The sequence below is a fragment of the Enoplosus armatus genome, chromosome 18, assembly GCF_043641665.1.
Source record: "Enoplosus armatus isolate fEnoArm2 chromosome 18, fEnoArm2.hap1, whole genome shotgun sequence".
NCBI lineage: Eukaryota > Metazoa > Chordata > Actinopteri > Centrarchiformes > Enoplosidae > Enoplosus > Enoplosus armatus.
The window spans coordinates 7,298,975-7,326,173 of record NC_092197.1 but is presented as its reverse complement, the minus strand read 5'-3'; the positions used below and the strand labels follow the sequence as shown (position 1 = coordinate 7,326,173).

Below are 27,199 nucleotides of genomic sequence, written 5' to 3'. Positions count from 1 at the left end.
CACACACACACACACACACACACACACACACAAACTTCAGACTCCCTCTCTACAGCTTCAGGGTCACCAAAGTGCAATATAAACAAATGAACAAAGGTTTGCACTGCAGCTTGTAAGGCCTCCTGGTTTGGATGTTTGTTCTGAAGATTCACATTATGTCATTTAGAAATAAAACTTCATCATGTCAAAATGCGTCCTATTTCTGTAAGCACACACTGGTCGTCATGACAAACAGGAGACAAAGTTAAGCAACACATTACTTATCCAGATCTAGACAAAACTACAGTATATTAAGAGGGACAGTTACTCCTGCCAGTGACATATCCCAAAAAAACAACCCCCGAAGAGAACGGGTTTATAGGAACACATAAAAACACAAAGCACAGAGACTACGTCTTCAAAATGCCTGGATACCTTTGTGTTTTCCAAACGGTCAGACTGAAAAAAAACACCACTCTTTGAAAGGTCATTTATTTTGCTAAAAATACTACCCTCACAAAAGGAAGAACTCAGACATCAGGGATTGTTGCACACCATTATTTTCTCTATACTGGCAGCCTTTTAGCCCCGAATTTTAATGCACTAACATTCCTCTTTCAAACATGTTGCTATTACTTCAGCTATGCTATATTCTGTCCCATTATTGTTAGTAATTATAATGTAATTACAGACAATTGTTTGGAGATACTATAAAAAGCTAAACGATGTTAGAGAGATGTTTTTCCACAAGCTGATATCTGCCTGTTGGAGGAAGGCCATTACAGACGAGAGTCGCAGCATTTGTTTGACCCCAAATCACTTAGCAGTATAACTCGGCGTGAAGACTAAAGGGACATTTCATAGACTGAGGGGTCCAACAACAACTCAGCTTCATGCAAGAGCTGAAATTGTAAAGAGACGAGTGGAATGGGCTAGTTGGCATAGTTTTGGGGAGCATACGGAGAACGGAGATGCAGGGTGTCAGATCCATGGACAAGAGACTGCAAACTGGTTTGCAATTAAGGATTTAAAATTCACTCGTCACTTGTGCTGATTAATGGGACTCAGCAGGAGGATATGCCGCTCCACCAGAAACAGCTCCAAATGCATAGTAGGGTGTAGATTATTAGAGATTATTTAATTTAATTTAATTTAATAGTGATAGTAAATTAGTTAAAATCGCAATAATATCTGCGTCCATCATCCCTTCAATTGTCGATATACGATCCAATCACCAATCGGCACAAGCCTACAGCCCAGACATATTATCACATTATAAAACTGTTTTGGCTAACGTGTTGAAAAACAATTGCCATCCTCCACATCCAGCAGGCACACAGCAACATCAACCCATTGGAATCCATAAAACCAAAACTGTGAGCTTAATGAGCCAAAAAGACTCAACAGAGCTGCACATGCGACAGTTCTCTGTGGGTTATTCACTAAAAGCAACCCCTTTCACATTGCATGTAGTCATCTGACTGTAACACTAAAAAGAGTGCTGACAACACCATAACCAAGTCACGAATCCTGTACTTACTGGATGGCCTAACTCTGCTGGAGTCCTGAGCATCCAAGGTGGCAGTATTAAAAACTAAATGCTGCTGAATACACAAAAATGTAGTATCTAATTGATAGGATGGACCAGGGAAAGAAATCCTAATGCACATGTAGATAATAATGAGGTAAATGAAATGCAGGGAGGAAGCCACAAACAGAGCAACTGGAAGAGAAAATGATGTTACAGAGGAATGGTATTAGAAAATGAAAGACAGACAGATTGGGACACAGGATATCACTTCTTATGCAAAATAAAAAGTTGTCCTTTTACATGACAAATATCCTCTTCAATAAAATACCCTCTCTTCCATTTGAAATGAATTGCTCTCTGCAATGCTGTCTCTATCTGTATCCAGGGTGAGTGCATATATCCGTCTGCCCAGAGAAATAATGGCGCCCCATTTGATCACTAACATGGTACATTAACATAACCTATTGGTTAATGACTGTTTGAACTCAGCGTTCACGACCCGTGACAGTCACACAGTGTTGGTACAGCCAAAGCCCCTCATGTAAAACAAACAAGTCTGGTTTGAAAATTCTGCAAATGCATCGCTCAATTTAATGTCACAAACTCAAAAACGGTCTTTAGTTCTTCCCTTTTTGTTTTCATTTTCTCTCTTTTGACACAATTGTAAAAGGACAGTCTGGTAAATGTAAAAAAAGTAGGAAAATATGCTGTAAGAACATGTAGCAACACAATATAGTCACAAGTCAAAGGGAACTGTTGCTGCTAGTTATACGACAGTCTGTTATCATGGTTACGACAGTCTATTAAAGGGATAGTTCAACATTTTGAGAAATACACTTACTTTCTTGCAGAGAGTTAGATGAGAAGATACCACTCTCATCCGTGAGTGGTATTGATCTAACTCTAGTTAATAAAGCAAATAAGTGTATTTTCTAAAATCCAAAACTATTCCTTTAAAACAACCATATGCCTGAAACACTGTGACAGTGACAGCATGTTCCAGCGTGGCTTGGGTGTGAGGTTCACTACAGTGAGCCCACATTAACAGCCCAAATCAAAAACAGAAAACAAGTGTTTCTGTCAGTCTGGCCAATATGCAGCCAGAAAGGGAATGAATTACTTTTATAATACATGGCAACTAAACAATGGCTACTTTTTGTGTGGCTGAAAAGGGGCACTTGAAATAAGGACCTCTCTCCATATTAGCTCTGCAATCTATCTGCTGTTAGCAGCTCTACTGGCAATGTACAGCACTCCTGCTGTGCTGGCATCTGCAACATAATCCAACAAAACCGTCAGTTTTTCAACGAGACTCTCTGCAGCAAAGCACTTCAGCTTGGCCCAGCTTTGGCGGACAGCATGAGCCAAAATATTACCAGTCGGCTATAACAGAAGCATCCCGGGCCTCTGCCTCTCTTTGTTGAGTTTCCTCAGCGGTGTACCAGGCTCAAACAAATCGGATTTGACTCTGAGCATGTTATAAAATGTGAAGTAATCCATAATGAAATCTATCAGCTTTTATGTCCCATTTTGAGTTGAGAACTAAAATTTTCATTTATATAAACTTTCCCTTAAAAAGCTGAGGACAAGTGCAGAGGTGTGTGTGATGTCTCTGATACTGACACCCCAGGAAATTGTACAGAGCATGGCTGTCTGTGGCTTGTTACAGTAAACCACCATCAGCCCTTCCATATGTTTCTAACTCAAACCATTCTACTGGACACAAGCCAGATATTACCAATCCCCTTCAAACACTGAGGTTACTGTGAAAGCGTGCAACTTCCACTTCAGGGAAATGTTAAAAGAATCTTGAAGGGATTATTAGTAATTTAATTCCTTTGTCATTATTCACAGATTTCACAGCACATTATGTGTAACAGTGTGGAAAGCTCTGCTACAAAATAAACACTACAATATGAATAGCCATACTATGCACATGATGCAAAACATTTGGATAAAAAATGGATTTTAAGAAAACTGGTCCCTGCAGAACTGGCCTCCTGAAAGGTGAACTAAAATCAACAGTAGTTTATAACAGATTATTTGCCTTTAAAAAGGAATATCTTTCATCCCAATGTAGAAATGTAAGGTCGACTCCAACAATATTCATAAAGATTTAGATGTAAAAAGCAGATGTTCTTTTTTTCTCAGTTAAGACCTTTCAGTAGCTGGTCCACCGTGTCACTACATCCCTCCTGACGATTTCACAAGAAATATATAAAGTACCATGAAAAAGAGCTCTCAATAAATCAATCTATTCAAGCCACATGACAATGGGGCTTCAAGTCGGCATGTGAGAGAGAAATCAATAAAGTTAATTTACTGAGGGACTAGAAAAGGCTTATCAGCAATCACACTTGGGAGCATTAAATCAAGTGTCATAAAGCAACAAGAGGTGACCGATGCCTCACTTTGACTTCCTCTAGAACACCTACTCGATGGATTGGCAAAAGATTTCACACACACAATAATACTTTGGTGATGCCCTGGCTTTTCCTCTTGTGCCACCATGAGGCTGACATTTATGGTTTTAAGTGAAATGTCTACAACTCTAATACTCCAACTCTAATACCATTCATATTTAAAATACCTGCAAAACTAATAGTACTCCCATTTGCTTCAGCTGTACTTTGTGCTAATTAACAAATGTTTGCATGCCAACATGCTCAAAAAGATGACGAACAAGGGAAACATTTTACCTGCTAAACATCAGCATGTTAGCATTCTAACATTACCATTTAACTTAAAGCACAGCCTCCCAGTGCCGCTAGCCTGTCCATAGACTATTAGTCCCGTTGTTCTATTTTTGTTTGCTTTTTAACAAATGTGATCCATTTTTTCTTAGTTGCCCATTCTGCAAAGTGACTCTAAATTGTAATTAGAGTGTCATGGCCGACTATTATGTCTACATGGGAGGTAGTTGCTGTATTATATTTCTCCTTTTATCTGTTTCACGTGACATGCAGTGTGTAAGGTAACTGAGGTCTGTGGTGTGTGACATGTCAGCCCACTTGAGTATTTGTGGTTTTCATGTCATTTTAATACTTGCATGTAGTGAAATCTAAGACTATGTCCAGGGACTGCACATAAAAAATAGCCAGCATTGGCCAACTTGGATTATAATTTACAGTTTCCTTACAAATAAAACACATCCAGCCATCTTCAATGGAGAGAAGAGGGCAAGGTGATAAGGAAGATAAATGTCTGAGTAATTTAAGCAGACTGGCATGATGTAGCTCTACAACTGCAGTTTAACTTGGTCTTGACAGGTGGAGAAAGAACACTGATGGTGGTGGTAGTGGTGAATATTGTTAAACTGAATTACAACTGACTTGCAAATATTGAAATTCAGCAGCATACAAGCAAAATTCTCAATGGAAGGGACAACATCTGTGCTGCCAAAAACCACCCAACACGAAGCCCCTTTTCCAAAATGTGTTATTAACACTGAATGCTGCAGCTGCTTACAATTTAACATGACTGGTATATGGCGATGTATTCACTGATGTAGGTCAACATCTCCATTGGCTAGCTGCTGTCCTTCAGGGCTGATACATTAGCAGCTTATTCTTTTCACTAATGGGAGAATAAATTAAGGCTTCAAGAGGCCCAACGATGAATAACAATTAGCTATGAAAAAAATGCACATCGAGTTTAAACACACACGCAATTGCTTTCAATTAGCTAATTAACTTGTCAAGAAGTTCCTGTTTCACAGTTAAGGGGTGTACAAATACAGTTTTTTATGCAAAGTGCTGCTATATTATCATTTTAAAATATGTATTTTTCTGGGTAGAATGTAATGACATGTTGAATACATAGAGCACAGTCTTGAATATACAGAGTAGAGGCACAGAAGCAGAAAAACCACAGCCTGTGGTTTACATATCACCACATCTCTTAACCATTGCAAAACCACAGCATGACCAAAAGCATGACCACACTACAGTTCTCCATGGAAAGGAACAGATGGGTGAATGAGCTTCAGCCAAAAGAAACAAGAGGGGGGTTTTAAGAAACCAAACTAGCAGAATAAAACTGTTGATACATGGATTAGAGAAGGAAAAATGTGATCTGAACATGTTAAGTTGAATGTGAAACAGACCACACAAGGTCTCAAGTTCACCAGACACCATTAATTTAATTTAGGATCTATTGACATTTAGCATGTATTTAAAACTGATATTTAAGGTCAGAACATGTAGAGATATCAAAATGCTTCATGATGTGAACACCAGCACCAGGTAGATGTCCTGTAGTTATATATTTCAATTATGGTCATTTTATTTCACGTTTCCTCCTCATTTCCATTTACACTAGATATTCAGCTGGTAACTCACATCCGCCCCACACCCTGTACATGCCTTTGAAGATGTGGGGACTTTGACAGAGAGAGAACATCCATCTGCATTTACAGCCTGTCCTCCACATACCGTTTGGTAACTACTGTATAATGCTGAAATATGTGTACTCTGGGCAATGGGTCAAAATCATCCATACAACAGTCAAACTATTTTGAAAAAAACAAGTCCAGGCTTTACGACACACCATGAAGCAAGAACTCTGAAAGTCAGTCTTTCTGGTAAAGGCATGTTTTGTATTACGATCTTGTTTCAAATGAAAACAGATGGCAAAATGCATTTGTAAGGAACCAAATTAAATTACACTCTGTCCAGTAATACCGAAAATGTTGAAATGATAAGTCTGATTAGAATCTGATTATTCAAAGAAAGAAACATGAAAGAAAAAGGGAAGCCTTTCATTTCTTATTTGCAAATGAGAAATCTAAGGATTGATTTTTTGTCAGGGTGCTTGACATTTTTGGTAACAAATTATGAAATAGTGAATCCAATAGCACAGTTCTGAACACCTACTGCATCTATATTTCTGACACACCACTTTAACTCACGAAGTGCATTGCATAAAAGACATAAGAGAGGAGAGAGAGAGGATGTTTGCTACTGCTTGTGCTCTATATCCGTCACTGAGGAATGCTCCTTAACACTAACATGTCCTCCCCTGCTCTCACTATGATAACTTACACTCCACTGTATCTTCCTCAGTGCATTTAAGGAACAGGATGGGGATTCATCCTTTACCTAATAGGGTATATCACCACTATCAGCTGAACTGTTGACAAGACTGTGGCTAAACAGCTCTTTTACATTTCATCTAATTTAAAATAATAAAGATATGCTGTTAAAAAGTTTTGTAAAATATCACCCCCTATGAGAGCAAAGATGAATGACGAATGTAAATCAAACCTGCCTCCACCTCCCACTCATGACACAGTTCAACCCGACAGGAGCTCCAAAAATTACTCATGACCAATTGGCTCGACTTCTATAACAATATTATTCAAAATATAGTGCAAAGTGCGACACTATTAAACTGACACACAATAATGGCTCGAGGGCGCATGTGCTATGAATTATTAACATCAACATAAATAATATTTCTATGGGACTGGAAAACAGACTAAGGTGACCAATAACTGATATGTCTGAAGGCAGGCATTTATGAAAAACAAGTGATAATCATAAATAAATGCAATGTACAAAAACAATACTTTCTCCTTCTCTTCTGTTAAGTAACTCTACTCTCTGTATGCTGGTATATTTTAAAAGACTGATGTTCTTAAGTCCTGTGTTTGTTCATTTTGCATTGTAAAGTACATAAATTACACCAAGCCCCCCCCCAACAAGTTAAAATTTTCTCTTTGACACATGACAGATGTGAGTCCAAAACATGAACTGCACCAACTGCTGGATTCATCATTTCTTAACAACCATTAAGTTCAAATTCAATAACATTTAAAGCATCATGTTGCTACCGTGGTGCAGCACAGTAACAAACATACAGGGTTTTAACGCTGTTTAGAAAGGAAAAAAAGAACGAGCAAGGCCTTTTCTAAGTAATGTTGCGTTTCAAATGAGGTCTATAGGCCCAGAACTGCACATGCAGGTGCAACTAATCCCACCTGTGCAGAGTATTTACTAAAGTGGGACATGCACATGAACATACAGGCAGATAATCAATCAAAAGTGTGAATGAGCAAAAAAAACCAAACAATAAAGTAAAACACACATTAACCTGATTGTTACAATCTGTAGAGCAGAAGTGTCTGTGTCATTGAAAACCCGCTTTAAAGAAGACGTGTTTTACAAGCACACAAAAAAACACTCGGCTGATTAATGAGTAGGAAAACCTAAGCCAAACATCCTACGAGCATTACCCCTGATTGACCTACTAGTGGTGGTAGAGTTAGAAGATAAAGTACAGCAAATACAGTAAAACTAATATTGTTTTAATATTGACCTGTTAAGGTGAACAAGGTGATATCTATTCACAACGGGGGGGGGGCATAATGCTCTCTTCTGCAATCAAATGCATGGATGTGGGGTTATTGCTGCCAGTTTGAGAGGCTCAACAGCAGAGAAACTGCTTACATGAAATGACACTCAAAACAGCCTATTCACTTACAAGTGGAAAAGCTTTAAGTGCATTGTGGACGAAGCTACAGAAACTGAACTTGGAGGTTACATGGGCCTTTAGGGGCTCCAACTATAAAGCTTTCATACAGCCTGTAAATAAAATGAGCTGAATTCATAGACGATGGGATGAACAGATTTTAACTTCAACCATTTTTTTATGCTGTTGTTTGACCTACCGAGAAGATAATATGCTGGATAAAGGACTCCAAAGAAATACGAAGTGTCCCAAAACCAACATATGTTAACGTTGAAGTGACAAATCCCTCTAGAGGTCTTAGTAGTAATTCTGACTATTGTTTGAGTGGGTCAACAAAACATGGGACATTGCCAATGTTCGTTTACCGTTTCACACCGGCAGTCAACGGTGGTTTCTTTTAACCATGACAGCGGCCATTACTTGGACAAGTAACTCTAAACCGAACCAAACCTTAACCATAGCGTTGCCAGATCTTAAAATGGATATATTTTTCCAACAGTGGCTTGTAACAGTTTTGGAAGGCACTGACAAATGCTGTTGTCCACTCAATAAAGATGCCAGATCAGAAAACTCTTGTTTTTTTGTGTAATTTTGGAGATTTTTCCTGCTCATGATTCACCAAACTGATCGATTGGGGAGAAATATTCAATCACAGACACATAGCACTGTGAGCAGGAAGACGTTGCACCTGGTCGACACTGAGAGTAAAGTTGCTGACATGATGAGTCAACCAAAGAATTGCATTTCATTGTATTTTTCATAGTATTTTAAATCGGACAGACTAGGACCATTTGCCTAATCTGACAGTTGACCTCCTCCTCTGTGCCTTTAGATCCTGTCATTAAAGAGCAATAGCAAATGTTCATGTCAACTCCTTGAACCCTCAGTAGTCTCTGTAATCCAGCAGTCTACTTCAGTTAACAGACTACATATCCTCTTTCTGAATATTGATAGAAAACAGATGTTGACGACTATTCTTTGACAGGACATTAAGTATCATTTCAGGGATTTGATTTGTGATGAATTATGGAATATATCAGCTCACAGTCTTGTGTCGGTTATTTAGCACATATAATCAGCACTTTCTAAAAGCAAGAGTTTATTGCCTTTCAATAGTAGAGTTGCTTGTGTAATGTAATGGTGTACATTATACCAGCGACTTTTTCTCTTATAAGTATACAGTGTCAAATTTGCTGCATGTCATCCACTCTCTGCTGCCTGTCCTGTCTCTGTCAACTGTCACTATCTGCTAAAGGCAAAAATGCCTGAAAAAAATAATAATACAAAAACCAAATGCTAGGAAACAGTGCCAGGTTCTGTAAATAATTTCAGGCATTTTTGATTGGCAGGACTTTCAGCTGTGTTATCTGATTCTGAATCTACTGAGGTTAATTCCAGTAAACTCAAAGGGCTGTTGAGAAACTGCTTGGACTTATTCCATGTTCCTTCCTCAGTCAGCTTATTTACTTTATCATGATGCATTTTTGTCTTTTCAGTTGCTAAACTGCAATAGCTTACAATGACGCCATTCCTAAAAATAATTAGCGGTTTAGACCAAATCTAAAAATGTTTTGTTAGCAAGTCCAGATGTGATTTTAATAAATCAAATATATGCCTGCTTTGGCACTTAGTCTGTCTTTTTGGAAACCCTTAAGTGGAAACCACTAGAACGTTGTTTACAACAGAACAACAGCTACAGCAAGTGTGTTAATGGCTTACTATTTTGCTTTAGTGCTATCTTCCAAGATCTTCTGACATGAACTGTGCTGCTGCAAAGAAGTAGACAAGACTTGACAAGTATACTTATAAAGTCTACTAACTGGTTCTCTGACGCATATCCAGTAGCATACATGAGGTGGCTGATAATTAGGTTTGTAGGTAATAAAACACATCTATAGAGAATGTCTGAGACTGAGAGCAATCATTTTAAATTGCCTAATATTTTCCAACTCCCTCATGTGCAGTCATCAGTTTTCCTTTAATTCTTTCATCCTTGAATAATCAATGGTGCGCTTTATGACTAATTATACTGAATCAGTGTATGTGTAATTTCACCTAGAACCTCAGTATGAGTTGGATTTATTTAAGGGACTCCAACCTATTAAATAACTACTTTACATTATGACATTGGAGTTGCCTGAGTTGCAAGTTTTTCCACCAAGAAATTCCTACGTTGTCCATAAATCTAGACTCATTGTACTTTTCCGTGCAGAACATTTATAGTTGTATCCGAAATGTAGTAGCCCAAAAGGACAAAACATAAGTAATTGGGGCTAAACTGTGCCACAATATATCCTTCATGGAGCTACGATCACTGGAGGGATGACAATATGGCAACAAAGAACCCCCAAGTGTACTTCTCGTGTTGAAAGCTATTTGAATTTAGAAAGGGTACAGATGTCCAGCAGAGGGGATTATTCCAAGATGCAGAATATATTTCAATTTAATGTGAAAACCAGATTTGAAAACTAAGGAAACAAGAGAGACTTGAAGCCAAGTTGAATAATCGGACTGAAGTGATCATTTCTCTGGAACTGAGCAGTAACCCCCCATTGTGTTAGAATATGGGAATCACAATATAAATCAATTACTCATTTTGTAGTCAATGTAAAATCTACCTTGTAATTGTGTAATTTCTGGGCTACTTGATTCACTAGAGTACAATGTGTAAAAGGAGTGAGTAAAATGAGAAAAAGTTTCGATGCATTTCATTGGAATGAATTGATGGGGACATTTACGGTACATAAACAATGCTGTTTAGATCAGCCAAGTGCACGAGAAATATCATGGCCATCATGTCTCACATGGGGGGGCTGAAGAAATGTTATCCTCAGTTCCCTTACTGCGTAAACCAGTTTCCCCTGAATTCCAGAGCAGAGGAGGAAGGAGCAGAGGAGAAGGGAGGGAGAGAACGCAACAAAATGCTTAGTACCACCAGAATTATTTGGAATAATAACAAAGCAACAATTACACATGCCACACATCAATTATGTGTAACTGTTGCAGCTGTAGAGTGGAAAGACTCACTCTGCCTGTGTTCTGCTTCTCTTCCAGAGAAGCATTTCCTTTACAGAGTAGGTAAGGCCGACATCGTATACACCATAAATCAAGCCAATGTAATCACTGTTTCATGTACCCTCTTGTCACCTGAGAAAAGTTATAAACAAAGATTATTAATGTGTCTCGATCCTATGATGGTTAACACATTGGATCTGGCTCTCATCTTGGATTTTCAGAGATGTCATATGATACTTAATCCCAGCAGCTGAAAAAACGTCTGTACAGTAAACTGCACAATTAACAGCATACAAATAATATGATGATGAATCTTAATTACAAGACATTTCCATAAATGTCTGTTCTATCACTCTCTAGCCAGTTGACAAAGTGATTCAGCCTAAAGTAGTTCATGAAAGCTCAAAGCTGTTTGCTAACAGGCACTGTCAGGAATACATCCCCCAGGGGGTCTGTCTCACAAAGCAGGATTATGAAGTTAGCTGGATAACTGCTGAGTAAAACCTGAAAGCCCCACAAATCTGCAACATGGACTCAAATAAAAACGTTGTCTGGGTTATTCTCAGTGCGTTTGTCCAGATAAGTCTGTAATCGTGCTTTGTCACACAAGCCACAGAAAGAAAATTCTCTGCACACAGAAACTGATGGATCTGTTTTCAGCAGCAGCAGCAATGTGGTTTGGAAAAAAATACACAATGAGGATAAAGAGGATGGTTAGCATGACCACAATGGCCGAACCAACAAAGAAAGGGTGCCACTGGCAATACTGATAACAAACTGATCACTGGGAGGTATACAGCAAAAACTTCAACAGCAGTGACCACTTAGCGCTAAAGATGTTGCCAAATTTAAACAAACAGGTCACACCTTATCAGTTTAATCAAACCCTTCTTTGGTTTTTAGAGAAGCATTTATGTTGCAATCATAGGCATTCAACTTCTGGAACAAATACCCTGCACAACCTTTCACATCTTATTATGAGCCAAGCATATTTAACCCCACAGCCTGTACAAACACAAATATAAGCATATATTTGAAAGCCTGAATTCTAGACATTGAATATGAATAACAATCATCAACAATCTCCATATAAAACAACCCAGAAAGGGAGAATGCCTACATTGACAGTGAGACAGATATGGTCAGAGTCAGCTGAGGCCCTGGTACTTCTCTTGTACTGTGACATATGCTCTCTGGGTCTCTGGTGTCTCCCCTGGTGCTGTTTCACAATATGATAAATGCTCCAAGGATGAGTGTTAAATTGTGCACACAGTGGAATGCCATGGCCAAAGGGGGCCTGTTTCAAAATTCCCATTAGGTCTACAGAAGACTTGGATTTCCTCTAAAATGTTTGACATTTTGGGAAATAAGTTTATTTGCTTTCTTGCAGAGAGTTCGATGACAAGAGTGATGCCACTCTCACATCTGTCTATTGGTGTAACCAAATCCAGCTACCAGCACATCTAAAGCTCAGTAATTCATGTGTGATATCTCATATTTTTAATCCGTACAAAACAAAGTGTAAAAACAAAAATTTGCCATGTTGGGGGGGGTTATGTGTAAGACTATTTCTTGGCTGAGAGCAGTGACTTCCTGGAGTCTCAGCTGGTTGCCTGGCAACTGCTCTTGCCGTACAGACATGAGAGTGGCATTGATCTTTTCATCTAACACCTGAAAAAAAACGAATAAGCATATTTCAAAACACCAATCTATTTAAAAAGCAAAACTAAATAATAATGATAATAATAATGGGGTGATGATCGCATCAATTAAACTATTCAGTGAGCATTTACACATCTTTACTAGAAGCTAACCATGATCACCACCCCTATATTCACCTCATGAAGGACTGCATTGTAAGTTTAGTGGTATGCAAAATGATGCACGTCTACATTTCTTCCAAAAATAAAACAATTTATAAAAAAAAAGAAAAGAAAAATGTGGGTTCTTTAGCCTATTGGGGGCCCATGTTACAGCATCAAACTACTATAGCACACCTGTGTGTACAAACAACAACTTTCACACAAATAGTTTTTTATAACAGTGTTATAAAAGCAGTTTATTACAGTGTTCAGAGATGTGCAGGCACACTGTATACTCCACAGAGTGCCTAATGAATGCCATAAGCCAATATTTTCCTTTGGCAACTGAATCTTGCCAACTTAAATCACACTTTGTTCTCTTTGAGCTACATCTCAGTCATGCCAAGCCTCAATTTCACTGGCATATGACTGCATATTGAAAAAGAAAATGCAGTATACAAAAGCCACATTCATCTTATCAAATTCAGATCATTAACCTGAATCTTTGGCACTACAATAAAACTTATCTAGCAATCATTACATGGCAGTCATCAGCTCACACCGTGCAGGTGAACTGAAATGCACCCAGGACACATTATCTTGGCTCTTAGCTGAAACAGTTTTTCTTCTTTAAATAAACATTGTGGGAAACAACTGTGGCCGCAGCCAATAACCATAAACCAACATAATTATGTTAAGAATGTGTTTGAGATTTGAAGATCAAACAGGATGTCACTCTGTGCTTGAACTATGGCCAGCCGTTTGTCAAGTGATGCAGAGATGAAACCTTACAAAGTCTACATTTGGAGACTTCTCAGAGGAGATATTCAACAATCTGGCATTTCTTTAGCTCTAGATACCCTTTCCCAGAAAAGGACATACAGAAATAGATTTGCTATGAATCAAGATCATTGACAAAATGTTTGAAATGATTTCCCTGAATAAGTCTCTTTGTCAACCCTTGACCTTTTCACCAAAATGAATGAATTAGCCTTAAAAGAATAGCACAGTGGATATTTGAATCAATGTTTGACTAAACTACCTCTTTGAAGTCTGTAAGTTTCTTCATTATGCCTGTGAGGTGGCCCCTTGCAATGAAGACAGATTAGGTTCTAACAACTTAATCCGTAGCCTCTGACATGAGTTTTACTGCGTGTCAACGCTGTGTCCACTGTGTCTGTGAACTGTCATAATTAAAGCCAGTGTCAGAGCATAACAGGAGAATCTGGAAGCCTGTGGATATTTAGATTGCCATGATACCCTTAAGTTCACAAAGGATGATTAAGAGGGAAAATCCACATTGGCACATCTCACCCCAGAAATACATTTATTTCAACACATTTGACACATTTTTATATAATAACTTCAAAAGGTTCATGATGTTTTGTAATATCTTTCACGATCTACTGCAGCCTTGCTAGGAAGCAGACATTTTATAACTAAAACATGTGACTAACAGTAGATTTATTGAAAATAATAATTAAATGACATGCATGGTAAAAAAAACAAAAAAACAATACTGGAGGATGTTTAATAAACTATTGATTTTTTTGTTTTAAATCTATTAACAGCCACAGGCAATAACATTTTGTGATTTTCACTTACATTTATCTTTCAGTGCTTCATAAGGCATAACTGTGCCCACTGTTGTAAGAACTACACATTATTTTCATTTATTTTTTCCATTTCACTAACATTTCAACCAAGTACCATTCAAACAACAGTATTGGTTTGAGTAATAAATGAAAAGTCCAATTTTATATCATGTAGAACTACTTTTCATAGGCACAAAACACACTGGACTGCATCTTGATAATTTCACACAATTATAATCCTTTCAATCGGACAATAACACAATTAAAACAGCACGTCACCACATGAATGACTCTACGGTACCTGTAACACGTCGTAACTTCTCCGGTCGACTTCAGGCAGGGGTACTTTGTTGTAGAAATGTTATTGTCAGAGCACTCTCCACTGTGAATGAACACATTTTGAAGCAAAGTAAGCATTTTTTCCCTCTCTCATCTCTCATGCATGGTCATCGTGTCATTTCACATGTCCTATAATTACCCGTCACTGGCATCCTCTTCTTGGTAGGACCAAAGCAAACCTCCTGAGAAGTACATGCAGGTGACGGTGAACAGAAGAGGACTCCTGTTGTGTTTTAGTATCATCTCATCGGTCCAGTCACCTGGGTGCTGTCAGTAATCCACAGTTGTAATGAATACCTCCTACACTGCTCCAACTTCACAGAGTAAAGTGGAGTGTAGCACAAGGACAGACCCTCCCACTCGCGACTCACCCCGTGCTTCAGAGTAGCTAACGTGAATGAACTGCTATTCATTCTTGTGGCGTCACCACGGAGGCTAGCTTAACGGTAACTTCCCCTGTGTACTTTTGACAGGTCACGCCAAGAAAACGAAACCGAATATGTTTGAGTTTTTAATCCTTAAATATGTATTTTTTAGCTAAGAAGTTCACTAACACATAAACATACCTTTTGGTTAACGGTTTATCTTTGAAAACTGTTGAAAATTGATGGGAACAGAGTACTAACGCTTGCCCCGGCATTCACCCCACACGGGCGCGAGCGCATGAGCACGCACTCACACACACACTTTGTAGTGGAACGCTCTGTGTGCGTCATGACGTCTGCATCTTTGCTACCACCGCGCGGCTGTTACTGAAATAACACTTACTCAATAATAAATGCAAAATATATAAATAATTACATAAACAAATGTATGTCCATCGTCAGTTAGATCAAAGTCAACTCATTTCCGCGTTTCAGTTAATCTGACAGTATGTGGATGCTTATAAAACCAACACATTAAAAATGCATTGGTAATATGAGCACATTCCAAGTAATTGTTTTATTGTACCTCTATTTGAGGTTGAACACATATATTATTTATAAATAGATTTAACAAGATTTCCTGAAATATTAAAGGGGCACGCCACAGATTTTATACATGAAGTTCAGAGAAGTACTATTCAACTTAAAGACAATTGTTTAATTTCTTCTTTGGCTCTGGGGGAAGCTTTCCAAAGTTTAAAAAACAACCCTAATGATGTAATCAAAGTTGATGAAATGTTTAATGAAAGACTACTGACTTATTATAAGAAGTGTAGGATCCTATTTATGTTTTTGGAGCTTGATCCATATGGATATTTTGGCCTCTGCTGCTTTAATTTTGAGCAATCCTTCTTCAAATCTGTCTCTCACAAGTTCAGCAAACTGTATAGAAGTGCAATACTCAATCATACCCCATTAAGAATTCAGGTTGGATTTACTGATTGAAAATTTTACAGACATTTGAAATACATAAACCTCACAAAATATTTAAAAATCATTTTGAATGCATCTCTTAACCGATGATCATAATGATCATGTGGCATGAAGAGACAAGAATATGCAGGTTTCATGTCAACTAAACAAACACAGCAGAAAATTTAGCAGAAAAGCAGAAAAGTTTACTAGTTAACATAATGTCAACAAAGAGAACTCATTAGTCAAATAAGATAGTGTACTAATTACTTACATTTACTCAACTCAGACCACTGCCTTAAATCCTCCAGAGGGCTGCTTTCCTGTAGCTTCTGTATAAGCAAAGCAAATTACAGTCTTTATTTACTGCGTCAAAACACTGGGGGTTTATGGTGCAAAATATCAGCCAAGTCATCACAAACAAAGCTGAGCAGCATGTTGAAAGAGAAAAGCAGAGTTTGTGAATTAATTCAGCATCTAGAAAAAAAAGGACTGCAGGACAAATATGATATATTTATAGCCTGGGGCCCAGTGACACAGTATATGCTTCATTATATCATGTCCAAACATTTGTATTGTCAAACCAAAACCTCTAAAGAACCTGTAAAATTCAAATAACAACCAATTACGTTGCCAGTTTATGGATTATGAGCTGTTCACTGACATGTCGTTCTCATTGCTACATGGTATAATTTACTTTCATCTCAATTCAATTAATGTCAACAGATCAATATCATGAATTAAAACAACTGTAGATTGGAGTCCAGCAGTGGTGGAAGAAGTATTCAGCTCCTCTACTTCAGTAAAAGTAGAAATAATACAGTGTAAAATAACTGTAAGTAGTCTTGCATTCAAAAATGTAATGTAAGTGTTACCAGCAAAATGTACCTAAAGTATCAAAGGTAAAAGTACTTATTATGCAGGCAGAACAGACCCTGTCAGTGTTATAGAATTATCTGTTACATTATTGGATTATTAGTACTGATTAATTAATATGTGAGCAGCATTGAGAGGTTTGTCTGGTCAAGATAGAACTAATGTTAACTGTGTTATTTATTGCATAACAATGCATCATATCTTACATGCTCATTGTGGGTTTTTAAAATCTTAATCTGGAATCAGTATCTATAGATGTCAATATTTCCCTCTAAAAGAAAAGTAGACAAATGAAGTAGCATAAAGTTCAAATACTCAAGTTAAGTACAAGTACCTCAGAATTGCTCTTAAGTATGTACTCACTACTAAGTAGTTACTTCCCACCACTGGATTCCAGTCAGCCCTTTAACATGCAGCATGTCAGCTAAGCCATGTATATCAGCAGCTGTAACTTTCATGCACCATTAACCCAAATTCCTGTCACTGTCTTGCTCATTCTGTGGGTCAAGTGATCTAAGGGTAGTTGATGAGAAATCCTACACTAACAAGCTGGTGACTTTTGGTCTGAATGACCTTGACCTCTGTGTGACCTCGACCGACAGGTCTGATCTGAGCACAAACACTGTTCACTGGCACCTGCAGAACCCAAGAGTTCTTCAGTTTCGGAGGAATGCAGTGTGGCGTTGCAGGGAGTTGGTTAGCGGAGCTACTAAAGAGCCCGTAAAGGATATCCCAGTGAAACAAGAGGACTGTGGTGTCACTTACAGCCACTATGCTAGCTTTTCAATCTGTGAGGTCAGTCAGGTATGATTTAACTTCATTCAGAAGATGACATTAGCCAGAATGTCTATTCAGGTGAAATCTAATACAATATTTCCTATTACAATCATGCTTTTTTTCTATTAAGGACTGGGAATCATGCCTCTCACAGTGTCACTTAGCAGAAAATGACACCATGGGCCTGCCTCAAAGGGCCTGCTCAAGCATGACCATTTCAGTTCAAGGGAAAGTAGTGTTTCACTGGTCTACTCGCTTCATTACAACAGAGCCTCTGTGGCTCAGCAAACGTCTGAAGGTGCAGTTCAATTTCCGGCCACTTGATGGCCCTTTCAACCAAGAGATCCCACCCCCACCCCTCTTTCGCCACTATCGTCATCATTGCCCACAAAATGGATGACAGCTTTTAGAAATACCAGGGTGCGTCACGACTCTGAGGTGCACATGCTGTGCCATTTATGTTCCACCTGTTTTTGATGCCTCAGCAGCCCGAGAGGCAGAGAAGGATCATGCCTGCAACAGCACAAGTAGCCAATTAATGTTGCAGGCTGATACTGTATCAAAGCTACAGGGCTAATAACCTCACTATAATATCTGGCAACATCTTCTGCCTTAGAGATATGAAATAATTAGCAGTGACTCTTTTGCCATGTCATCAATTTCCAGACAACAACACAGAACAACAAAGGAAGCATTTTTTACCCTTTCCTCTGTCTATGTACTTTATTGTCTCTTTCAATTAAATGTTTTGTTATGTTGTCTTGGTTTCTGGGATAAGTAGTTAATACTTGTTTGCCAGGACTGTTGTTTGATGTAATCACTTCTCTCTCTCTCTGTATGTGCGACCATCTGGTTGCCACATTCCAAACTTAAGGACAGTTTGAGCAAAGACCATGCTCTCACTTTATATTTCCCTTTCTCACTGTTTACCCAAATCAGTATCAGTGTGGTCGATCTGAGCTGGGTGCTTCCTGACCTAGAGGGATTGGTTAGAGGACAGGTGGACCATTTTTCTTCCACTTAACAGTGCCACATCAAGTGAAACTCTTCTCCTATCTTTACTGCCTCGACAGGGGAAAGAATCTGCACCATCAAGAGAACAAATGGAGCCGGGAGACAGGACACAGTTGGTAGAGGTTTGTATGGGGAACAAACAAAAGCCAATAAATACTAAAACTGTCTGTGATGGGACTTGGTTGTTTCTCTTGATTAAAGAGCTGTCCTTGAGATCTCTGCAAGAGGCTGAAATGACCTGAGTTGAACTGGAGAAAGGTGGAGCAGAACTACACTGCTAATCTAAGATGGGATGGTTTTAGGGGTATTGCACCAAATAGACTCTGTTTGGTTGTTTGGCAAGAGACAATCTGAAAAGAAACAAGTTCTAGTACACTGACAAGCTGTCCAGTGAGAACATGCGCCACGATAAAAGAATCAGTGCCTTGTCGGTTGCTGACATTGACATTAACCTTTTCATGCTTAATGGATGCTTCATAATGTGGAGCTGCAGCACGTAAATATAGTCTTTTATCCTCTAAATGCTCTCTCACACATGGGATGGCAAAGAGAATATCGCAGGGAATGAGCACCCCACTGTCAAAACTCCTCTCTCTGTCTTTCTCTCTCTTCACAGTGCAGCACTGCAGTGCTGCTCTGCACATGCCCAGACAGACTGGGAGAGAGCCACAGCAAGTTTGAGCTCACTAGAAATATTAACAGCCTGCATCATAGACACATTCATGTGCTCCTGCAAGCCACGTTTGCATTAAGAACAAAAGTCTTATTTAACACAATTGATAAATGATTTCCTCTGTGACATTTTGAAAGGTTAAAATGCATCAATGGCGACATATTTGCTGTCACGAGATTCAAACCTGTGACGCTCTCTTTACCGAGCTTTCTTTTGTCTCAAGGTCACTCTCCCTCCCACAAGCTTTTTACACAAACTGTTCAGTGCATAATGAACAAGGTCAGTGCAGCTTTAACATATAGTATCACAACACCTCTCTATAGTCAATAAGTTTTAATTTTCCATTAACATCATCACTACAATGCTTTATTATACTATACTATATAATACTATATTTAACTATCTGTATAGCTCCATGCTCTCTATGCTAATTATCTGTTTAACTAGTTTAGATCTCAGTATGGTTCCTTTTCATATATATTCTATTAAACAATTAGGCCACCCCAGTAACAATAATGTCACATCAAGCCACATTAAACTATTACTAATGCAATCTGAGAATACATATAGCTAATTTTCTAACAGTCTGGTGGTTTAATAACTCTGGTTTTCCAGTTAGAGAAGTCTTGGTGGTTGCATTTTTTTACTCTATTCAGCTTGTTTGCCATGGCAGTAGACCATTATTCATTTTGCCTTAGTAGTTGAAACAAAAATAGACCCATGATGCCATCAAGCAGCATAAAGAATATGATTCATAATTCATCCCTAACCACCAAAATACGAAATAAATGGGAGAATAAGCTGGAGAAATGACATCAAAGGAGCTCAAATGGTGAAAAAGTAGAAATAAGGGAGACACATGGGTATATTGGTAGGTCTAGAAAATCAAGGGGAAAACAAGTGAGTAACACAGGGGAGATGTATGTCTTTTTTTGTACTATTTTATGATGCTTCTGCTGCATCAAATAGAAGGAAGTGGAGGCCCGGTGGAAGAGAAATAGTCTGCAAATGGTCTTAAACAACGAAAGGTTCACATTTTTCCTGTCCTTTTTTCTGGGTATTTTCCAATAAATATCATGGCTAGATGATGTACAGCAACCCAATCATGAAAGCAAAGCAGAGAGAGCAAGTGGAGCACAGCCATAATCAGTTTGGCTCTTTCTCCCCCACTGTTGTGGCAGCAGGTTAATATAGAGTTTTCTTCCTGTCATCTCAGTGAGAATGATCTCCCCCACCACGTCACTGACTCTCTCTCCCTGTCTTTCTTCACTTGCACCTGCTGTTCAAATGTTCACTGGTGAGTCACATAAGGTGTAAAGAGATGTGCTGTGCGAGGAAGTCTGTAGTCAGCTGCTGTAGACATTCCCATCCGCACAGAAGCGATCCTGGGAAAGCAAAAGCTGCATGGATGTAAGGAAGATGATGGTTGTCCTAAGCCAACCGTGCGTGACTTCAATAACACACCCAAAGTACTGTTGCATAGTAAAAATAGCATTTTATTCATTTATATTTGTTAATATCCCACAAGTTCAATCTTACAGATTCTCTGTGGAAACAATCAAAATCGGGACTAAGCCGATTTACAGCCCCCCCCGTCGATTACTACAAAAAACCCCAGCAACAATTACTGTGAGATTTGAATTTACTTCTACTAGAGAACATGTCACTGCCCGTGTCGCCTTAACGCTTCTGTGATCAATAAATACAACCTCAGTGCAGTGTCCTTGGGATGGCCACATTTCACCATCCCTCCCTGCCATTATGTCTCTCCCCCGCCTCTGGATCTCCTTTGTTACTGCCCACCTCTAATACACACACACATGCACACACACGCACACACATGTACAGTCCACTGCGTCCCTCCTTGAATTCATCCTTCCTCTTCATCCTCCTATCAGATCCAGATACTCATTGATAAAGGAATGTATTGGTCCGTTTACACTGCCCTCTGTGACAGTGTACACGGAGAAGTGAAGTGTGTGTTTCTAAGTAGTTGTAATAAGTGAGTGAGGTGGACATTGCTGATTTGCTTAACCTGCAGTAAAATCCCTGACAGGACTGTTGGCAGTTCCCATATCAGATGGATGGTTTCATTTCTTTAGACATGGAGAATGTGCTGCATATTTCTTGATCTGGATGCACTGAAATATACAACCAGGGAGCAGATGGTTGGACTGTGGCAACCCATGCGGGAAAAATGGGAATAAGAAGGGATTCTTTCTCTCCTTTGCTCCAATGCGACATTCCACAGATCTGAAACAATGCATTAGGATTTCACCAAAATATGATCTATTTGAAAACAGAGCTATCATCTGAGAGTATTTCTGGGCACAGTTTTTGTTGTAGTAATCCAGTCATAACGACTATTATCTCCTCAAATGCTCTTCATGTCTTTCCATGCTTTTCTCTACCTCTACTAGCACAGGACTGGGTAATATGGCTCATCATCATTTAAATTAGTTCTGAAGCATTAGGCAGAATTGGCCCTGGGTATCAGTGAATTTATGGCCCAGTTGTGGCAACATGCACCAGTACACAGAGCCATATTGTTTAGCTTGCAAGCTATTACCATAGCCATTGGTTTCCGTTCACTGTCACGGGATATTAGAATTTGCAGCAGTGACAGTCACCATTGATTTTCCACTCTAGCAGTCGTTACTTCAAGACTGAATTCATGTAGTTTTGTGTGAACTGAGCAAACACAGTGGATTGTTTCGATTTGTCCACAAGAGTGTGAGGTGAGTCTAAAGTTGACCTGCATGTTTAGTTCAGTATAGACATGATGCAGAGGTGCACCTCTCACTGGTACAGTGATCATTCTTGGCAAGCTGTAAACACAAAGGTGAGGATATCGCCTCAGGACGGGTTACTTCCGTGTCTGTCTTTATCTCTCATATACAGCTTTTACTGAACCAGACACCTACTGCAGGAAAACATTGCATCTCCCACTTACCATAGACTGCCAGTGGGGTTGTTTGAAGTTTTCTGTTTTCTGTATGTAAATGGTAAATGGCTGCGTTTATATGACACTTTTATCCAAAGCACTTTACAATTTTTGCCTCTCATTCAGACACACACTCACACACCAATGTCAACGAGCTACCGTGCAAGGTGCAGGCCTGACCATGGATGGTACTTTAGTTGTCACGTGTCGAACAAATATAAGAGCAACTTTACATTAGTCTGATAAGCTCCATCTGCCTTTAAAATGGTACACCACAATACAGTATATGTCCACTCAAGCTTTGCTTTCAGGCTTCATTGCTGAGGTGCTTTGCAAAAACAAACAATCTGTGTACATAAAAGTGTTTCCTTTGTGGTGTTTAATCCGTCTTTCATCAAATGTTTGTGGGAGATATGTTAATAAAAACAAAGCACTGGACTGCTTGTACAGAAGGCCGGAAATCTCAGCAGTAACAGTGCAGCGGCTGGCAGCTTTCATCAATAACACTTAGACACCCTTGATAATATAATTACTGCCAAAACCCTATGACAGCTTTTCACTTTACATCAACTGAATCTGATCTTTCCTCATCAGGTATTCCTCTCCTTGTTCAAACTGATGTATAGTCTTTCTCATTTGGTCTCATAAAACCTAATTGTGTTTTATGTGAGCTGGCCAAGGTGTCCATCATAAACCAGTCAGCAAAAGCCCTCACAGTTTTCTTCTTTTGATTGATTTACCCTTCAGAAATGTCACTAATTGGTTAGTCATACATTTTAAATGTCAGTATGGTGGCAACAGTTGGGAGAGAAGTAAACAGAAAGTCAAGCTGACTGTGTGTAGGTGGTGTCCACGGCTCAAAATTGCTGTGGATGTCACACTGTGGGTTTCTGTCCAGCTGTGTCACAGTCTTGGGGACCTCACAATCAGTAGAAATGCTACTTCAAGTAGTGAGTATCCTCAAGTGCACAGCCTCCATTTTTCACATCAAATACAACTGTAAGTTGTTTTTATTTGTTGGAACTCATAGTCCAAATTCAAAAGTTCCGATGAAGATCTACCTGCTCTCCTTATACTACCCCAACAAACATCACACACACACACACACACACACACACACACACACACACACACACACACACACACACACACACACCCCTCCCTGCAGCCTGCTGATAAGGTTTCCCCATCAGCCAGCTGCAGTCACAGCACTCTCACTCCTGTGGGACGCAAAATTTCCATCCTTGAGGACACCTAAGATGTAGCTAATCTCTGGCATCTACATGCAGCGCCGATGCACTGATATTCTAGTATCATTCACAGCAATCTGACCTTGATCAGTTATGACATGTGGCCCCAATGCAGTTTTACAATCTCTGTGTCACGGTGTCAATATATAAGAACGGGAATGGAAACAAAAGGCCAAATTGCTTGGATTGTTAGCAGGTATAATGTTTACCATGTTCAACATCTTAGTTCAGCATGTTAGCATGCTAACATTTGCTTATTAGCACTTAGCACAGCTGAGGCTGATGGAAATGTCATTAGTTTTGCAGGTATAGAAAAATTCAGTCACCAAAGTCATTAGGATTCATCCTCTGGGAACCATGAATGTGTGTACAAAAGTTTGTGCCTATCCATCTGGTAGATGTTGAGATAGTTCACTGGATTAGTCAAAACTTTGTCTTGCTGGTGGTGCTGGAGTAATAATCAGGGGATCACTATAGTCATTAGTACATAGTAGCAGCTAGCCACGCTGCCAACAAAAACAACATTATATTGGGTAGCAGAAATACTGTCTTTCATCTTTCTTATCCTGTAAATCATCTCGCAACCCCTCAGTTTTGATCATCTTGTGACCCCTTGTGGGGGTCCTGACCCCCAGGTTGGGACCCTCTGATATATAGCATATACGTAAGTATAACTGAAGTATAACTTCACTCTTGTGGGGCTAATCTTCACCATAGCAAACTGAAATGAAATGATAAGTAGTTCATCAAATTCAATTTATGGAGCAAACCTCATACCATGGGGGAGCATAAACTCATACAGAGAAAAATTACATCATAAAGTACATATGGCATTGGAAAAAAACACACACATGATTTATGTAATTTATCCAATGACATAAATTAGATTAATTCTAAATGAACTTAGTTGAATGAGAGTTGTGGCATACCTCTGATCAACCAGTAGATGCAGCAACTGGAGCATAATGATTAAAAGCAGTCTTATTAGACTCAGAGCAAAGACAGCTGGGTGCAAAGTGACCTGGATCTACTGTATACTGCTTGTGTGAAACCCCTCTGGATTGCATACAATTACTGTCACTGGACAAACATTGCCATCTCATGCGCCGCTTTATACTCCAACTGTTGACGTACAAATGCGTTGATTGTACTGTACAGGCCACAGAAGTGCATCATTACCTTACAACTCTGATGTGAAGTGATGCATCGTGCTCCTGAGGAGACATGAGCACCATTAGCAGAGAGTCACGCAGCATGACACACGGTTAACTAACTGGCTGCTTACTTGATGCGCATAAACAACATTCTGAAACCATTTTCACACTTCACACACGGTTCTCCATGGATATTGTGCAGTACATGCTGTTTCGGTAAGTGTTTGCACTCCCGGCATTCTGCCTCTCTATCGAATGAGCACCTTTAAAAAGTACCAGTGTTAACTAGGCAGTGAATATGCATTTGATGTATGCCGTTGAACCATAAAATATCAAACTCTTCTCATTCTCTATATATTGTTCAGAACACTTGAAGCCCTCCAGCCATTTTAATAATGCATTAAACAGCAACTTTCAGGTCAATGTAGGGAGGCGGTGGTGGTAAATAAAGCATCAATATGGATAAGTCTCACGCAGCCTCGTTGCTGGAGTCTTGGCCACTTTGCTCCCTTTCTCACCTCAGACACACGGTTATCTCCGTCTCTCTCTCACACACACACACACACACACACACACACAGACACACACAGACACACACACACTGGGCGTGATTGCATAACACTGACGCTCACAGCTGCTGGTTTATCATTTATTAATGCTCCCTTCAGTGGCATAATTTGCTGTGCTCTGTATCGGACAGTAATAATTCAAGTAATATGGTGAAAAATGTAAGACGGACCAGGAAATGACCTAACTGAATTTTGGAGCAGTAAAGTGTTTTTTTTTTTCCTTCACTACACTTCAAAGGGCTCATTTAACAACCCGAAGGCATCAGTATAATCAGTATAAGAAATAAGCTATTCAAACCATATGAGAGAGAGGTCATTTGACAACACAAAAACCAAACAAATATGCAAATGGAGTACATTGCACTGAGGGACTGGTAACAGGACTGAGGGACATTTTTATTCCAACACATGCAACTGCCATGTGCATGTTCTTTGGCCCCCGTACAAAGTTGATTAGCAAACACGGTCGGTCAACTGGAGGGCTGTTAACTTTGGAAATATATGAAAGTACCTGCACATTTCATCCTGCTAATTTAATCACCAGGGAGCCAGGCTGAAGGACAGGAGGATGGTGGTGACAAACTTGAAATGCAGAACATGATAGAAAGAGACAGAGAGGAAAAAGAGAGGGGAGGGGCGCACTCCAAGAGATGACAGAATGAGTGAGACATTTGTTCTTCCCAGTTCTTCATAATATTTGCTAAAACACTGTTAAATGTAGGATAAATAATACAAGTGCAAGTCCAATAAAACCAGTGGAGAGGCTTTTTGCTTCCATAATCCTTTCCTCCTCTATAGAGTTTTGCTGCAGCATTTTGCACAAACTACAAGTGTGAGACGTGATTTTAATCGAGGCAACGGTAGCGAGAGTTGCAGTAAATCAACCATAAAGAGATGAACGCATGAATGACTTTCACCAGGTCAGCAAAAAAACCCTCAACTCTTTTCCTCTGTTCATAAAAATTCAATTTGGCATCATAAGTTGACTTATGGCGAGGATGGACTGAGGGTACATGCTCCCTTCGTGGCTCTATGGATGACGGATGTATGAACTACAGGGGTTTATGGTCCAGAGCATTCAGCCTGAGGGGAGTTTCTCTTGTGTGGTAGTGTCTACATTATGATGGGGATAAATCACGTCTCCTGATTCATAATACACAACAAGACAGAAATATATAATTTATTGTAAAATGAATTATAAAATGTAAAAAACAGACAAACATAAAAATACAACACTAACAATTCACATAAGAGATTGACCTATTTAAAAGATGATACAGACTTTTCTAACTTGACATCCTTGGGTAACGTGATGCACAGACTTTTGACCCTGACAGTAAATACTTTCATCAAAAGATAGAAGACTTTCCTTAAAGAAGAACTGATTTTACACACCAAAGTCTGTTTACAGATCTTGGGGAATACAAATGCATATGTGTAAAAGGTGTATAAAGCCTACTGTGGCTCCAGAAGGAGCTGCGAGACATCTGATAAACTGCATCTGTTGACAGCAAAATACTACGAATTACTACGAATTACTATGAATTACGAAAACACAAAATGGACAGTGGAAAGTTGCTAAATGTACAGAGGACATAATAAAAAAATTGGAAGCTGTCTCCATTTTACACAATGTTTTTAAATGTTTTCTTAGCCATGCTCTCATGTTTATCTAGTTGCTTATTTATCTAAATGATTATTCTCGTCGTAGTTATTTCAAAAGGGTGGATTTGATGGTTTCGGGGCCTAATTTTTTGTAAATAGATTGGCAGACTATTGCACTTTATATACAGTAAAGTAGGTGTAACATTGGCCTGGCATGACATCTCCATCTGGATTACAATTTATATAAAGAAAAAATAACCTGGGTTGA

The 27,199-nt window shown here is 39.1% G+C and overlaps 1 protein-coding gene across 1 annotated transcript in view; it reads right to left on the bottom strand.

The window, feature by feature from the left end:
* Positions 1–15,145, bottom strand: part of ccbe1 (collagen and calcium binding EGF domains 1) — a 32,124-nt gene extending 16,979 nt beyond the window's left edge. Inside the window, exons 1-3 of the mRNA XM_070924997.1 lie at positions 15,104–15,145; positions 14,872–14,999; positions 14,695–14,775 (exon numbers count right to left, since the gene is read on the bottom strand). Coding sequence (XP_070781098.1) covers positions 14,695–14,775; positions 14,872–14,999; positions 15,104–15,145 — 251 coding nt within the window. The remainder of the gene's footprint in view (positions 1–14,694; positions 14,776–14,871; positions 15,000–15,103) is intronic.
* Between the last annotated feature and the right edge of the window lie 12,054 nt (positions 15,146–27,199).